The 16,046-nt window shown below is 38.8% G+C and overlaps 1 protein-coding gene across 3 annotated transcripts in view; it reads left to right on the top strand.

Moving 5' to 3' along the window:
* The window catches only part of BAZ1A (bromodomain adjacent to zinc finger domain 1A), a 65,351-nt gene that overhangs the window by 12,098 nt on the left and 37,207 nt on the right, over positions 1-16,046 (top strand). For all 3 annotated transcript variants that reach the window (XM_071426905.1, XM_071426904.1, XM_071426906.1), the window contains 2 exons: positions 9,285-9,428; positions 15,887-15,988. In XM_071426905.1, the coding sequence (XP_071283006.1) occupies positions 9,285-9,428; positions 15,887-15,988 (246 nt within the window). The remainder of the gene's footprint in view (positions 1-9,284; positions 9,429-15,886; positions 15,989-16,046) is intronic.

A 16,046-nucleotide genomic window follows, 5' to 3' on the forward strand; every position in this document is an offset into this window, starting at 1 on the left:
AAATTACTATTTGAAATATTGGTCAGAAACATTATAGAATAAAAAGAAAACTTAATCTAAAATTGAGTTGCTAAAGAATTGAAACTAGTTGACATGGCAAAATATTGTTCATTAGAATGTCACATTGCAGTTTATGGAAAGTAGTTTATTGAAAAAGGCATGGAAATTATTTGAGATTTTATTGGGGGGAGGATTAGAGCAATATTTCATGTTAGCCATAGTCAATTAAGATGTAAAATAAGTAGCTAATGTTTTAGCTGACACTTTATTGAAGGAGAGGAAATATGTTGATCACATTACTGGAATTGCTTCCTATATTTGACATTCAAAACTGGAAGTTCAAGACCCATCATGTACCTGTTGGTCTTTTGATTTTCCTCAAGGAATAGTGTCTCTTGCAGGAACCTGTCCATTTGTTGCTGTCTTAGTACTGTGTTTTATTATTGATACTTGAAACTAGTGAAATTGATTTTTAACATTTTGACATCTGAAGACAGTTACCTGAAAGCTGAAACTATGTGGTATGGAAGGCCTACCTGAAAATAGTAACCTCAGCTAATGCCTCAGACATACAAAAAAAAAACCCTTCAACAGCTTAACTTGCTCAGCAGTAAGACCTGTTCTTTTCTGCCTAAAATCAGCATCATGCTTTTTGGATTTTACAACTGTTTTAATTTGTTGGAGGAAAAACTACATTTACAGCCCATGTAAACAACATATTGTGATTTATCATCAGTATTCTGAGTCTGGGTGCTATCACAAGAAGTAATGTCCTTCTTTATCAGGATATATAAGTGAGCAGTTTGATAATTAGTTAATTAAACTATAAGCTTTTGGTCTGACTTGAGCAGTGAGGAGATCTGACAACTCTACTTCCACTCTTGAAAATAGCTTATGTGGTGATGTCTTCCTTTCCCCATGTGGAGGCTGGAGCACAACTGATTCTTGTCCATTAGTTAGTATGGCACTTAAGTAAAAAGTCACCACTTACAGACTGAAATAGATGGTTTAAAGGTCAGTGTGTAAGAAGGAAGAAAATAATACAGAAAGGAATATCTTTTTTTCGTTGAATTTGACCACTAGATGACACCACTGCAAAAGAATATTTGCCTAATGTCTGTGACCAAGCAACACCAGAATGCTTTTAAAAATGAGCCTACTTGCAGAAGTAGTAGATGATGTTCTGTTAGGAAAATTGCTGCATCTGATCATACATTTGAATAGGGTAAGATCCTTTCTCTGCTTTGAATGATCTGATGTTGACAATTGTCAAGCAGCAGGAAACAGATAGTCAGAGATCAAACTTCTTTTAACTCATCAGTTGTTTTCACTGGTGTCCCAGTGCTTTAGGAGTGTTCATTTAGGAGTGGATTAAGCATTGCATTAGGCCAATTAAAAGATTTGCATACTGTTTTCATCTCTGTAAGTCTTAACTGGGGCACAGGAAGCATGTTGCTGGTCAAGACTGTAGCTGATAAGGAGTTAGGATGGTGGAAGATAATCCTTGCAAGAGATAAAGTTATAGCTATTTTTCCAACTTTTCTATTCAAACTGGCAAGTTGCTTATATCTGTCTGTCTATATCTATATATCTGTAGTTGTCTTCTGAGTGCTAGGATGAGTTATTATATAATAAGACCACTAGGTAGTGAGTGACAAAGTGTCTTGCATGTTTAGACTAATGAGTTACAGAGAATTTAAATTATTTAAACTATAATTACTAATTGTGTGGCTTTTTAGTGGTAATGCTTAAATGTAAGTTTCTGTATGCATAGGAAGTTTACTACTTTATTTTGAAAGGTAAATTTGAAATTCCAGAAAGTATCAAAACTAGCATGGATCTGTGAAACAGCATCTCTGATAGTACTGGAGAGCAGCTTACCTATTCATAATGGAAACACAGTATGCATTTTTTCAGCATAGCTGTTTAAGGATCAGTCAACTTCTGGCCTGGAAAAATCATGTTTAACGAATTTACTTTCCATTGCCCTTAAATCCTTTGGGATGTAAATGTAAATTTTTTGACTAATAAATATATTTGTATTTGAGTAGTGGAAGCTATGAGATGATGATATATGGGAAAGAACCTGCAGCTCCTTTCTTATGGATTGTTAAAACAGCTGTTACAACAATTGGCACTGCCAGTCTCTGTTAGCTCTCATTCTCACATTCTCTATTTTATACATATAAATTCAAAGGTAAAGGTTTTGGTTTGTTTTATTGCTTACTTGTTTTTAATGCTATGAAACAAATGCTGGGCAGTCAAAATGATACATATACCAGTGTAGTACTGTCCTAATTCTGCAGGAGACAGCTGATACAGCTAGTCTGTACTTGCTCTTTTCCTAAGCAAAACCGTGTTTCTTACTAGTTTCTTTGAAACATACAATCTTAATTATAACTTGAATAAAGATGCTAAAACCCGAAAGCAGCAGCTCTTTCTGTACTTTAGGAAGCCGTTATGTGCATAAAACCTGTCTCCTTGTTGTGTGCTTTTGTTTGTGTGTGCATTAAACAGTATCAGTTAGCTTAGTAAAAGATGTCACTTATTCCTTCAGATCTTGTCTTTTACCTCTTTAATTACTCTCAAGCGTATGAAAACTGTTAGGACGAGGATATGAGTGACTGCACTTACTTGACATTTGCTTCTTAAAAACTTCCTAAAAGCTCACAAAACAGAATGGTGCTATAGCTTTTTTTGGTGCTTTTTAGCACTTGCTACTGCAGCTTCTTGTATTACTCTTATGGGGGTTTCTGTATTCAACTAACTTCATATATTTTTAGAAAAAGTGTGCTTTTTTAATTTTGGCATTTGAAAAACACTACTTTCATTTGTGTGTCTTAAAAAGTGAATTTGCTTCTGATTCACTGATCATTGTGGGTTTTATTTTAAAAGCTGGCTTCAAAGTGTTGCAGTGTTCCCCCACTGTCTCATTTAAAACAGCCATGTGCCATCCAAGGGATAGTTTTTGTCTGCTTATCATAAAGCATAAAGAGACACATTTACAACTCATCTGAGCCTTCAGGGTATCTTGTTTTTTTGACTTGAAATGGGGACATAGCTGACTATTATTTCTGTCAGAGTAATTAGTGCCAGCCAGATCAGAAGCTGGTGTGCAGAATGCTCAATTGAGGAGCTGTGAGAAGTGGTCTCTCCTCTCAGAGCCTCTCTAATGCCAGCCTTGGTTGGACGTAAAGGCCTGCTTGGGAAGGCCTTTGGGAAGAACTTTACTGGGAAGAAAAAGTGCCAATAGTTGCAGGGTCGAGGTTTTTCAGATGGTATCCTGTAATGGTTTGGGCCTGTTACATAGCAGATTCTCTTCTCTTGTTTAAACTGTGTTCTTCTACTTCTCCAGCAGCAGTAGATGGAGATACCTGGCCTGTTGCAACTCCTGATAGCTTGTACGTATATGTGTCTTTGAGTTGCTGAGATGAAGGAAAGAATTTGTTCTGGTTTGTTTCATTCTAAAGAGGAAGGGAAAAGGCTGAGGAGTATCAGGGAGTGTGAGAGAAAACAGACTGGTGGAGTCACATCCTCCAGCCCCTGAGAGAAATGCAGTGGATGGAAGCTTGGCAAGAGTCAGAGAAACCCTGACCCTCTCACCGTCAGGGAGAAGGGGGGACCTAAAAGGTGTGGGTCAATGGAAACAGGTCCCTGTCCAGGGAGACAGGACAACTCCCCCCAGCCTCCCCTTCCTTTCCAAGTGGCCTTGCAGAAAATGTATGAAGGTCTGCAATATCAGGGTCAGACAGAAAATAGTGGGGATGAAGTTCTCTCTTGGAGCTTGCCCAGAACAAGTCAGTCAGCCAGATGGATCACAACTTTGGGTGTTAAGAAAGAAAGACAGGTGATTGTAGGTGATTCCCTTTGCAGGGAAACTGAGGGCTCCATATCTGGATCCATTCCACAGGCAAGTCTGCTGCTTCCTTGGGACTTGGGTAAGGGATGTCATCAGGAGACTCCCAGGACTAATTGAGCCCTCTGATTATTACCGACTTCTAGTTGTGCAGGTTGGCAGTGACAAGGTTGATGAGAGAAGTCTCATGGCAGTCAAAAAGAACTTCAGGGCACTAGGGCAACAGATTGAAAGAACAAGAGCACAGGTGGTGTTTTCCTCAAATCCTTTGGTAGCAGGGAGGAAAATGCTGAAAGGAACAGGAGAACTCACCTGATCAACATGTGGCTTAAAGGCCATCAGTGGTGTTTTGGCTTTTGCAATCATGGGACAGTTTCTATGGCACCAGGCCTGCTGTAGACAAATGGGGTTTGCCTGTCTAAAAGTCCATGAGTTGGCAGGGATTATTGAAAAGGCTTAAAATTAGGTTTGAAGGAGGAAAGGGATAAGACCCGGCTTGCCAGCGTTGGGGGTGAAATCAGTAGTCTAGCTGAAATGCATCTATATTATACTGACTCAGAAATGTGTGAGCCATGTTGGAACATGCAATGTTAGGGAGATGAGCCAGGGTCTCCTAAGGTATTATAAACCAAAAGGGAAACCACCAGAGAATTATCTCTAAGGAATTCAGGGGTGTGCTCCTCTAGGAAGGTGACACAGCTGACAGCCCAGCTGAGGGTGCCTTTGCATCAAAGCACACAGCATCAGCAACAAACAGTAGTTGGAAAGCATTTTGCTGCTAGAAAGCTATGACCTTGTTGCCATTACTGAAATATGATGGGACAAATCCCATGACTAGACTGTGACCATTGATGGCTACAGGCTGTTCAGAAGAGGAAGAGAGGAGGAGGGGTTGCCCCCTACATCAAGAGGTGGATTGAGTGTAAAGAGTTGTCTCTGAAGAACAGCCATGAGCAGGTTGAAAGCCTGTGGGTAAGAATCAGACACTGAGGCAACAAAAGGAAGCAAGGTTGGTAACAAAGGTTGGTAACTGCTACAGACACCCCAATCAAGGTGTCTGTATTGAAAAAACCTTATTGCTTCGTCAGGAACTATTGCTGACTACAGGAACCATTGCACTCACAGGCTCTTGTCCTTCCTGGGGTCTTCAATTACCCTGACATCTGCTGGAAAATAGCACAGTGGCCTGGCTGATAGGGACCTGATGTTCAAACTAAAGAGCAAGAAGCAAATACACAGACAGAAGAAGATGGGACTGACAGGTGACCTGGGAAAGAGCAAGGCAATGCTGGAATTGAACCTTGCAGGGGATGCAAAGAATAACAGGAAGGGCTTTAACACGTGCATTAACCAGAAACGGAAGGTCAAGAGGGTGTAACCCCCTGATAAACAGTGCTGGAAAACTGGTGACAATGGATGAGTAGAAGGCTGAGGTAATCAAAAACTTACTTGCCTTGGTCTTCAATGGCAGCCCCTCTTCTCCCACCTCTTGAGTAGATGGACAGCTCTCCATCCTCCTCTGCATTTATCTGTGGTCAGTGTTTGTAACTTGCATATGCCCTAGTTCTCATCTATCCTTCAGTGAGCTGCTTAAAGTAGGTGATAATAACACAAGCTTACCCAGCATTTCGCATTGGTTTAGGGATTTTTGGGTTTTTTTAAATATATATTCTTTTGTTTAGTTTTTTATTAGGTAGTTGAATCCAGTTTCATGACAATTAATAAATGAAAGTGATTGCCAGAGCTGCAAAAAGCAAGCACCATGTATGTGGCTGGAAAGAGGAGTGGCAAAGGAAGATCTCCCCATTTGACAGGAGCCATTAAGTCATCTCTGCATCTTGTGGAGCAGCAGCCTAGGCTGCAAGTGCAGTTTGCTTTTGTATAACTTCAACCTACTTCAACTTCCTTAGAGTTCTGGGAGTGACAAGGTTCGGTCAGACTTTAGTTTTCTGTTAGATGTAGGCTCTTCTAAGCACAGCCCAGAATAGTTTCTGCAGAAGGAGACTGAGTTGGGTTTCCTGGGGAACTGTCCTGTGCCCCAGTCTGTAGTCCCTAGCCCTTGGGTTGCTGGAGTTAGTTCTGTTCTTTTGCTTGTGCAGCTGACCAGCCCTACGCAACAGTAATGGAAATCAATGGAAGTTCTCAGTCTTCTTCATTTGAGAGAGAAGATACATTTTAAAAATAAATTATGTTTGTGATACTGAACTCTGGCTTTGTGTTGAAAACCTTTGGACTCCTGTGTTGTTCTTTGTTGTTTTGGTTTTTTTAAAAGAATAAAGATAAAACCATAAGGCTAAGCGTTTATTGGAGCCCTTACTATAACAGACCTCCACGATCTTAGTTTCTGAGCCTAACAAAAATTAGATCTGTAAGCATGAGGCCATCCTTTCAATAAGCCAGAAGACCCCACTGTTGATAACAGCCTGTAGTGCAGAAATAGGTAAGCAAAATTGTTGTAAGTATTGTCTGAGCTAGAGTTGCTGGGACTGTTGTGTGCAAGTTCCTAATGGTTCTATTCTCAATTTATTTTGAAAGCCTTTGGCATTCACTCAGTGTGACTGTAATCTTTATTGTAATTTGAAGAAAGTGCTTCCTAACTGATGGGGATATTTAGGGTACATATTTATGTACGTCGATGCTGCTGTCTTTTTAGATTGAGTTGCCCCCAAATCTTATTTTATGGGAATAGTGAGCATGGTTTGACATAAGCTGTGTAAAGATTTTTAAGTATCTTTTTTAGGAAGTGTGCTTCATTTAAATGTCTTGCTTCAGCTTTCAGCTATGTTGTTTTATGTGCCTTATGATATAAAATAAGAGTTGCTGTGAGTGAACTCAGGGAATTGTTAGGTTATCGAGAAGAGCAAACCACTTGCACTAGAAACAGTGTTTTTGCCACTTAGTCCAGGGAATTGGTGCTATTAGCCATGACTTGACTACAAGCTAAAAAAATCATTCATAGATTATTTCTTTAATGCCAGAAGGAATGGTTGCATCACTGTCTTTAATCTCCTGTCCATCAGCAAGCATTAAATTGCACAGGATTGTGCTTTTATTGCACCAGGTAATGTGTGTTTCACTTGATTCCTTCCCCAAAGGTTTCTGGTAATGATTTGAATGGCATAGAAGATGGAGTATCACTTCCTTTCTGAGATAGCTTAATCTGTTAGTCATTCTTCCTGCTGAAAAATAAAGGGGAAAGGGGCGGGAGTGGAATGCAGCTGTTATTGGGGATTTGGCTGCTTATTGAATCAAGTATATAGAATATGTAATTTCCATTCTTAGAAAAAGAGATGTGATGCCCTGTAAATTACGGGGCGCTCGATGGATGAGCAGGTAGAGCCAGTGTTGGAAAGCCCCTCGGTGAGTGGAACATGAAGTGTTTTTGTGCGGGAGGACGGCCCGGGCCGGGCGTGCGCTGAGGCCTCTTTGTCAGCGGGGGCCGTGCCGTGTGCGCCCCCCCTAGTGGGGAGCGCCGGAACTGCACGAGCGTGTCGGCAGCCTCCGCTGGTTTCCGTGAGAAACTAAAGGTGTGGCTTCATTTGAGTTGGACTCACTAGGAAATGCATTTCATAATCTGAAACAAAACTAATTCTACTAAGAAGACTTTTTTTAGGAGATGATCTTTGTTGGATTTTAAAAAACCCAGCCTAATAATACACATTCTGTCATGCAGTTGGTTCCATATTATATAGGATGAAGAGGCAACTGTGATGTTCCAAATAGTGGAAAACCAAGTTACTAATAATAGACTTTACTTAGAGGACTCAGAGTCTGGTGCTGGGCCAGGCCTTAATAAGCCTTGTTGGACTTGGATTGACTTTGTGAGCAGTCACCAGGTTCTACCTCCATTATACTTGGACACTCTCGGTTCTTCATACAGAATCCATTTAGATTTTTTACAGTTAATAAGCTTGGTCTCCATTGTCTGGGAAGACATGTCTTCCAGACCAGCCAGCTTTGTAAACAAGATAGGCTGCATTGGAATGGCAGCGTGCCTGTGGCCAGCAAGTCCAAGTGGGCTCAGGCTGCCTCTGCATGCAAGCAGCTCTCGTGTCCCCATGGACACTGTAAGGATTGGTCATATTGTTGTCTCTAGGAGTATATAAGGATGTAAATAGTTTTGTTGGTTTTTTTTAAATTAAATTATTTTCATATTTTTAAATAACGTGCTGGAGCAAGCTGGACCTCCCTTCCTATTGGAGAGAGCAGCTACAGAGTCTAACTGCATTACTGATCCTTGATAATGTCACAAGAATACTACCTAGGATATTTTAATGTCATTATGTTATTTTAATTCTTTGGGGTTTTCTCAGGCTACCACCATCTTTCCTTTCCCTTTTCTCTATCCCCAGTCTTTTCCATGTGTGCAAGTTTTTGGCAGTACTATCTGCTTGCAGAAAGATGTGTTCAAGAAATATTTTGACATTGCTTCCTTTTTGCCAGTGTTCAGTTCAGAAAGAAGAACATTTAGAATTTGTCATGGATTTTGTGAGGGTTATTTGTTTTTAGCCTAAGTGTGACACCACTAGTTCAAGCCCAGAACTTCGTGTATTCTTCATTTTACATATTTCAAGTGGGACTGCTTGGTGCCCTGAGAAGAAAATTATTATGTGTTCTTTTCCTCCATGCTTTGAGCTTTTAGTGGTAGAATGTGACAACATCCATTGTCTACAGCAGTTAATTTTCATGAATCAGACAAGGCTTTTGGATGTTAAACTAAATAATAGGAACCATGGAATTCTAGAAAGGGGTGAAAGTTAGTGGTTAAGAACCAGCTATAGTACAGTTACCCAGCATGAAGTGTTGATTAATCATACTTTTTGATATGTAGTTAATTCTCCCTTTTATAACTAGCATTCAGGATGGCAAAGGAATAGGCTTGTTTTGTCAATTGTGTGCATGCCAGATGGAGCCTTAATATGTGTCAGCAGATAAATGGGCCATTATTAAGATTAGATGCATAATGATCATTTCAGCCTTGTTTATTTAGGTCATCAACAGTAGTAGATGATGATCTCTTACAAGTAAAAATACTTTATGATCTCAAAATCTTTTCCTTTTCTTAGACTGCTATGAAAATAACATAGGAGTTTTGTTGTCTAGTTTTAAAGTAACACATTAAGTTAACTTTTTAGTTTACTTAAATGAGAACCGAAGAAAAACCTCAGAACCACAAGTAACTTGATTTGTTTCCTGAGAAGTGAAGCTGATGGCTGTGTAAGCAGATGAATTTGTCCATTTATTAGATGGTGCTTACAAAATTGATATTTTACCTAGTATTTCAGTTCAAGGCTCTTGGTTACTTACTTACTAGACAGTACAATGCTCAGTTATGTATGTATTCTTAAAATAACATCTGCTACAATTTTAGGCTCCTTGTACTAGCGAAAGACTTTTGCCATTAATAAATGTCTGTGTTTTATTGCAGGTTGCAGTGTAAGGTTTTGGAAGTCATAGCTCCAGCCCATCACAATGGAATGGCGAATGGGCACACCAGCAGTGCTGATGGGGACACCATTGTCATCAGCGACAGTGACGACTCAGAAACGCACAATAGCTCTGCACAAAACGGGTACAGGATACTTTTACTGAGTGTCATTCTGACTGGGTGGGAATGAGATTAAAGCTAGATGTGTCAGAGTCTGACTGAAACAAATTACTTGATCTGTATGGATTGTGAGCGTTTAGACAGCTGAAGGTGACAAGCTGAACCTTCTGAGGTGCAGGCTCTGCTAACGCACCAGAAAACTGCATTATGAGAAGTGCAATACCTACAGATTAATCATTGTTTATCTCTTTGCAATGACAGTGTTTTTGCTGAGCGATGGTGGAAGAGCTGTGTGTACCTCTTCGTAGTTCTCTGTGCTGGGACATCTGTGCTGCTGTAGCAGAAAGTGCAGCATGTGCTGCAGTTGGGCAGTTTGGTATCACTTCACTTCCATTATGGGGCTCAGAGTTGAGATTACTGTATGACAGGAGGACACGCTGTTACTGGAGCTCTCTGAAAAGTCTTCCCAGAGACTTGTTGTGTTTGTGTCCAAAAAACCAAAAACATAACAAACTTTCTTCATTGTGCATGTGTCCATATAAATATATCGTTGTATTTGATGGATTTGGTTATGATGTTAGGTGTAGTGAAACTGTGTGTCTTGTCTTGAGGAACTTCCTATGGGCTGGAGTAGCCTAATAACATTGAATAGGAGAGCTTCTTGGTTGTAACTGTGTTGTTTATTGTGTTGGAGTGTCCCTTTACTGAGCAGTAATTGAGCCTATCCTAGCAGTATACTGAGAAGAAAGACTTCTATGTTTCATAGGCATGATGATGAAAGAGGAGTGTTTGAAGTGGGCCCTAATCTAGGATCTAGCAACATACGGGCTTTGCATGAACTGTTACTGACTTTAAGATGTCACATGGATGCAGAAGTTAATCTTGTTGATTGCTTTATGATGAAGTCATGTCCTGACATGCCTAGAATAACTAGGGTAGAGCTCCTCACTTGGTTAAGAAAATAACATGGGATAAATAATTTTTAAATTTCTTTGCTGTCTCTTGAAGGCAGTGTCTGAGTTGTTCATGAAGATGTCCTATGTATTTGAGGAATGAAAAAATAAATGCACTTTCAGTATTCCAAAAGGCATGTGGCATTTGAAAGGAGGTTATTTGAATTAGGCAAGCATGCACAGAGCTGACTGTAGGATTGATCCATTATAGTGCTGTCACTTCCATGCATGCAGAGCTGGTGGTAAGACTAAGTCTTGCACTCCCAGTCAATCTGTTGTTCTCCCCAGCTGATTAGTTATTTTGACAATGCAGAGAAGGGAGGGAAAATAATTTCTTTCTCTTAGAAGGGGAGTTCTTGTGAGAATATACAGGCTTTTGAAGCAGTGTTCTGGGACATATCTAACATTTATGCTGCAAGTTAAATTGCAAACCTCTTGTGTCTTTAAAATGCTTACTGTAACTTTTAAGTGAGTCTGTTTATAACAAATGTGAGAGTGTAGTAACAGCAATTTTCTAGATATATTCTGGGTATATGCAGACTTGAAAAGTATTATTTGCAGAATGTGTAAAACCTATCTGTAAGTAGAGCATTGTCATGAATTTTTGTATGCTAGCATATAAGATTCTTTGTACCATTGCTCAAAACAATGAAATCTCACTGAACTGAATGACATGGTTTTGCATCCCTAGTCTTTCAGAGACTGTATTTTGCTGTTTATGGAGAGACTTGCATATGGAGAGTATGGATGTGAGTCACCTTGGGACCAATGTCAAATTGATATGTGCAGGACAGTTCTGCCTCAGCCTGCACACAAATCTCCAGGTTTTGAGACTGTCTTTGTGCAAAGCTGCAGTGCTGTTAAACAATGGTACAGCAGATGCTCAGGGTGTTTGTGAGGGAGGGGGAGGGGAGCACAGCACAGATTGATGGGCCATCTGCAAATATTTTTCCTAAAGAATCTGTAAGGCTAGAGAATCTTAACTGAAAATAGACGTCATTAGAGATCTCAGCCTTTCTGTGACCCTACTCCTCCTGTCTGTGTGGGGCAGGAATAGCTGTGTAGTCTGTACAAATGTTCCTGCTGACCTTTTCTGTTGTGTTTTTCAGTAAAAGTTGGGGTGGTACAGGAAGAAAGAGGCTATGATGCTCTTACTTTCCTTCAGAAAAACAGGCTGTGCTCTAAGGCCTGGCTTAAATAGCGAAAGGTAGCAAATCTTCTGAGTTCTTAAAACATTTCTGCTATGCCCTGGGAGCCTCATAGGAACCACCATAGGATAGTGGTCACATGGAGTAGTAGTGTTCACACCTTAAACTGATAGACTTTTAAAGGTAAGGTTGAACTCTTGTGTTGGCTTTAGCACTCAGCAACAACCTGGAGGTTTGAGGGGCTTTTGCTGCCAAATGCATACAATTCAGCTGCAACTTAATTATTCATGTCATTCCTTTTGTCAGGGCTGTGAGTAGTGTGAATCATCAAGCATCATCAGAAATACTAGAAAAAAAAATTACTGGTTTGCTGGCTGGTTTATGGCAATAAATTTGGGTGTTTGTTTAGTTTGAATTGAAGATTAATTTTGGGGAAGGGCTAATTGTTTCTGCAAGTTTTGGGATATAAGAGGTAACAGTTTTTGGAAGTAATGTCAGTGTAACCTTACTATCCAGGGCTTTTAGCATCTTCAAATGAGTTTTTAAAATTTATTTGGAGGAAAAAAATTTGTAAATGGATATGTCAAAATGTGGGCATAGCTTGTCATTAAAGCTATATAATATCTTCAGTACAGTAAAATCTTTCTTCATATGTAATTCTTATGTTTCCTTTCTTCCTCTTTCATTCCTACATTGCTTGAATCCAAGAATAATAATGATGGGTAGTCCTCTTTTTATGTTATAAAGAAAAACCAAAGTACCTGGATCAAAGGCACCTTAAAATCTTCACCAAAAAGTTAAAATCAGGATTTTGTTGCAAAGTGCTGTTGTGTTGTCCCTAGAACGTTGTTCTTAACAGTCTTCAGGTTGCTCTGTTTTGTTGTTGAAAATACTTGCAGAAAATATTTGCAATTCCAAGTGGGCAGTTGTTGTTATTGCTCAGTACAGAGTTCCTTGTCAGAGGCAGCCATGCCATGGGGATCAGTTTGCTGACAGGTTACCTGTGCAAGGCTTGCACTGGAGCGTGATGAGACCATAAATGATTGTGTTATTTACCTAGCATTCTTCAAGGGAGTTTTGTCCATTCCCAAATTTAGTGAAAGAGAAAAAAAAGCCACTGCCTTTTTCTGGAAAAGTGGGACAGCAGTCATTTTAGCACTTCAGGACAACATTCTGGATCCTCCAACTTCAGTATTTTTTGGTACAATTTTTTAATTTCTGTTAAATACAGTAAGATACAGGTAGCTGTGGAAAGACTCAGACCAGATAGTGCAGATAGGTGTCCTGGACAAGGTAATTCAGGAGGATAAGGTTGAAGGAGCAGGGTTTATTTAGCCTGGAGAAAAGGAGGTTCAGGGGGGACCTGAAACCAGGGTGTAGTTGATCTCTTCTCCCAGGTTGCAAGTGACAGGATGAAGTGGCCTCAAATTGTGCCAGGGCAAGGTTTATATTGGATAATAGGAAAAATTTCTCCACTGAAACATCAGGCATTGGAATAGGCTGCCCAGGGATGTCATGAAATCATCATCTCTGGGAGTGTTCAAAAGGCCATGTGGATGTGGCCCTTGAAAATGTGATTTAGTGATGAGCACGATGGGGCCAGGTTGGTAGTTGGACTCAATCCTAGAGGCCTTTTCCAGCTTTAACAATTCCATGGTTCTAAGGTCTCAGGGGTTACTTGGTACTGCTCCCTTAGTACTGTGCTGTCAGAGTGTAGCATAGCTGTAGTGTAAGAAGAAATTTATGTTCAGGTTATGTGGGCAACATGCCAAAGTAATTGAAGGCCTGATGAGATTATTACCTGTCAGTGGTTCACTATAACCTTATTAAAAATGCAAGATTCTCACACAAGTACTAACCACATTCACTTGACTGCAGTAGAAACTATTGTGATATGGGTGAGTCAGTTGTAGTTTTTACCTACTAAGTTGCAAAATACTCTGTATTTTTTCCTCTGGATTTGTGTGTCAGAGCTGTGCTGGGAAGATTTTTGTAAGGGATCTCTGCTGTGAAATGGATCTAACCCTTGCTAACTCTAATGTGTTTTATATAATGCTTTACAAAATAAAATATAAGCAAAAATAATAATATTTTTACGCTAAAGCTGCTAGATAATCTATATAATTTTTAAAGATTGCTTTGTGTATTGAGTTACCTTTTTCTTCCTCTTTTGCACTAAGCAAAATTTTTACTCTAAAATTGGCACAGGATGTCAGGAATATATTTACTTCTTTGGATAATAACTAGAAACTCAGAAACTAAGCAGAAAAATTTAGTGTGTTTTGATATTACATTTGGGCTATTATACATGATCCACTGAAATTGAGAAAGATTTACACGAGCTAAGAAGAAAAGATTAATGATGAAGAGTTGAAAATTTCATTATTCTTTGGGCCCTGAATTTGATTGCACAGTATTGAAGCTTAGAACCTATTCAAAATGTGTAAATAAGCTGATAGACTTTTGGTTTCATATTGGTACTCTGATGCCTTTTATTTTGTATCTGAACATTATGTGTTTGGGCCATTCTTCAGCTTACTAGATCAAAGGCCTGGAAAGGCAATGGTGTGTGATGAGGTGCAAGTTTTTCCTTCATACTATCCAAAAATTACTGGGGACAGCCTTTATTACTTTAGCTTTCCTGTCTTAGACTGAAGGTGGTCATGGAAGACCAAGTCATGGTATGACCAGAATATGAAGGCTCTTCTAACAAACTTATGTAAATATGTTAAAATCTTGCCAGTGGATATACTGGATTACAGTTGATCTCTGTTTTGCTAATATGAATGGCTGGGTGGGCTTTTTTCTGTTATATTTCTTAAACTGTGTTTGGTCTGAGTGACTCAACTTTAAGACTTCAGCTGTGATGTGCATGAAGTATCATGCAAGACACTGCATGCAAATCACAGCACTTACCTGTAGGTCTAGTAGATATGTTCCTGTTTCCAAGTCTGTCTTTTTTTTGTCAGTCCATTTATTATTAACTATGCTGATAATTTAATCATTATAAACTATTTTTCTTGAGAACTTTGCAAATTATTCTCATCTGAAATGACACTAATGGTGAATAAGTACTGTTTTGTTTAATCTGTAGTTAATAATGTATATATTAGGCATTGGAAGGTTAACATTTCTTGTATTTCTCTTTCACAGAGTTAGTGGGGAAAAACAAGAATTGTAGCAAATTTTATTTTCAGAGCATTGCAAAGTACAGTTCTCAATATCATGTGCATGTTTTTCACAAGGCTAAAGAACAGCAAGTGATGTACTGGTTTATTTTTTCAAACTCCACCTGAAAGCATTTTGTAAATGCTGGAAGGACTGACAATGATGAAATGCATAGTTTTAAATCTCCTAGTTCATCTACATAGCTGCTTCAACTTTCCTTCTTGATGAAATAAGAAGATGACTGAATTCTTCCTGATAAAGCAGTACAAGTCTTGATTACAAATTGTCACCTCAGGAGAAGTTAGTTCTGTTGTTTAATGCCAAAATGCAACATTATTTAAATGAAGTCTTATTAGTTCAGCTCTGTTCATAAATACATTACTCTTCTTAAAGCATATTGTCTATGGCAGAGCCCCTCTCTTTCTTGAAAAGGAGTGAATTTTGGTAGCACACCAGAACCTGGGTGTTATCCACCTAGGAAGAGGTGTAACAAAACAGTTAATGGTATGTTAAAACTGAAGAAATATTTTCCATGGGGGGGAAAACATCCAGGTCTCTGTAGGAATACCTGTAAAAGGGAAGTGCACTTTGGCTAATAAAGTATGTAGCCTGATGAGCATTTATTTTGAAGTGTAGATATGTTATGGTTTCTGTTACTTCCTGTTATTTTATGCTGTTGGTAAAGTGTTGGATTTGGTTTTTTTCCTAAAGTGTTATTTTGGAAAAATATTTTAGGTGTTTTTTACTTGTTTTGTAACACAATTGGTAGATCAAGGACTACTAGTTTTACTAATTTTATTTATTTCTGTCTTTTGGAATCCTTTCTCACCATCTTTTCCTCTTTTTTCCTGTCTTCCTGTTACCATCATGAGTACTTAAGAGTATTAAGGAGACAATTTTCTGAAGTGTAGGGATGTATCATTACTTGTCTCTCTCTCTTTCTTCCTTCCCTTCTTATCTTCCATTTCCTTGCTAAGAAAACATCCCTCATTGTTCTTCCTGTTCCTTGCAGGAAGTGGTTTTAATGCAGATTTAAATATAGTAGCAGAAAAGTTGGCATAAATTAATAGGCCCTCTTTGGTCCTGGTGGAAGTTACAAGTTGGCTATTTTTAAGAAGTCCATTGTATAGGCATATAAATATATTAAATGTGTAAAATATGAGGCTGATGATATGTGAATGTAAACTTTTAATTTTTAATTTTTTTTTCCTAGGGAGAAGAAAGCCATAATTGATCCTTCTTTGTTCAAATACAAAGTCCAACCTATTAAAAAACACCTATATGAAGCTGTTATTGTTAAAGCATCTCAACTAAGGTAAAAATTAGTATGTGGAAGTTAAAACTATACTTTATAACTGTGAATTGTGTAAGAT

Source organism: Agelaius tricolor, unplaced genomic scaffold (assembly GCF_023055355.1).
Source record: "Agelaius tricolor isolate 1412-34295 unplaced genomic scaffold, bAgeTri1.0.p SCAF_5, whole genome shotgun sequence".
Classification (NCBI taxonomy): Eukaryota; Metazoa; Chordata; class Aves; order Passeriformes; family Icteridae; genus Agelaius; species Agelaius tricolor.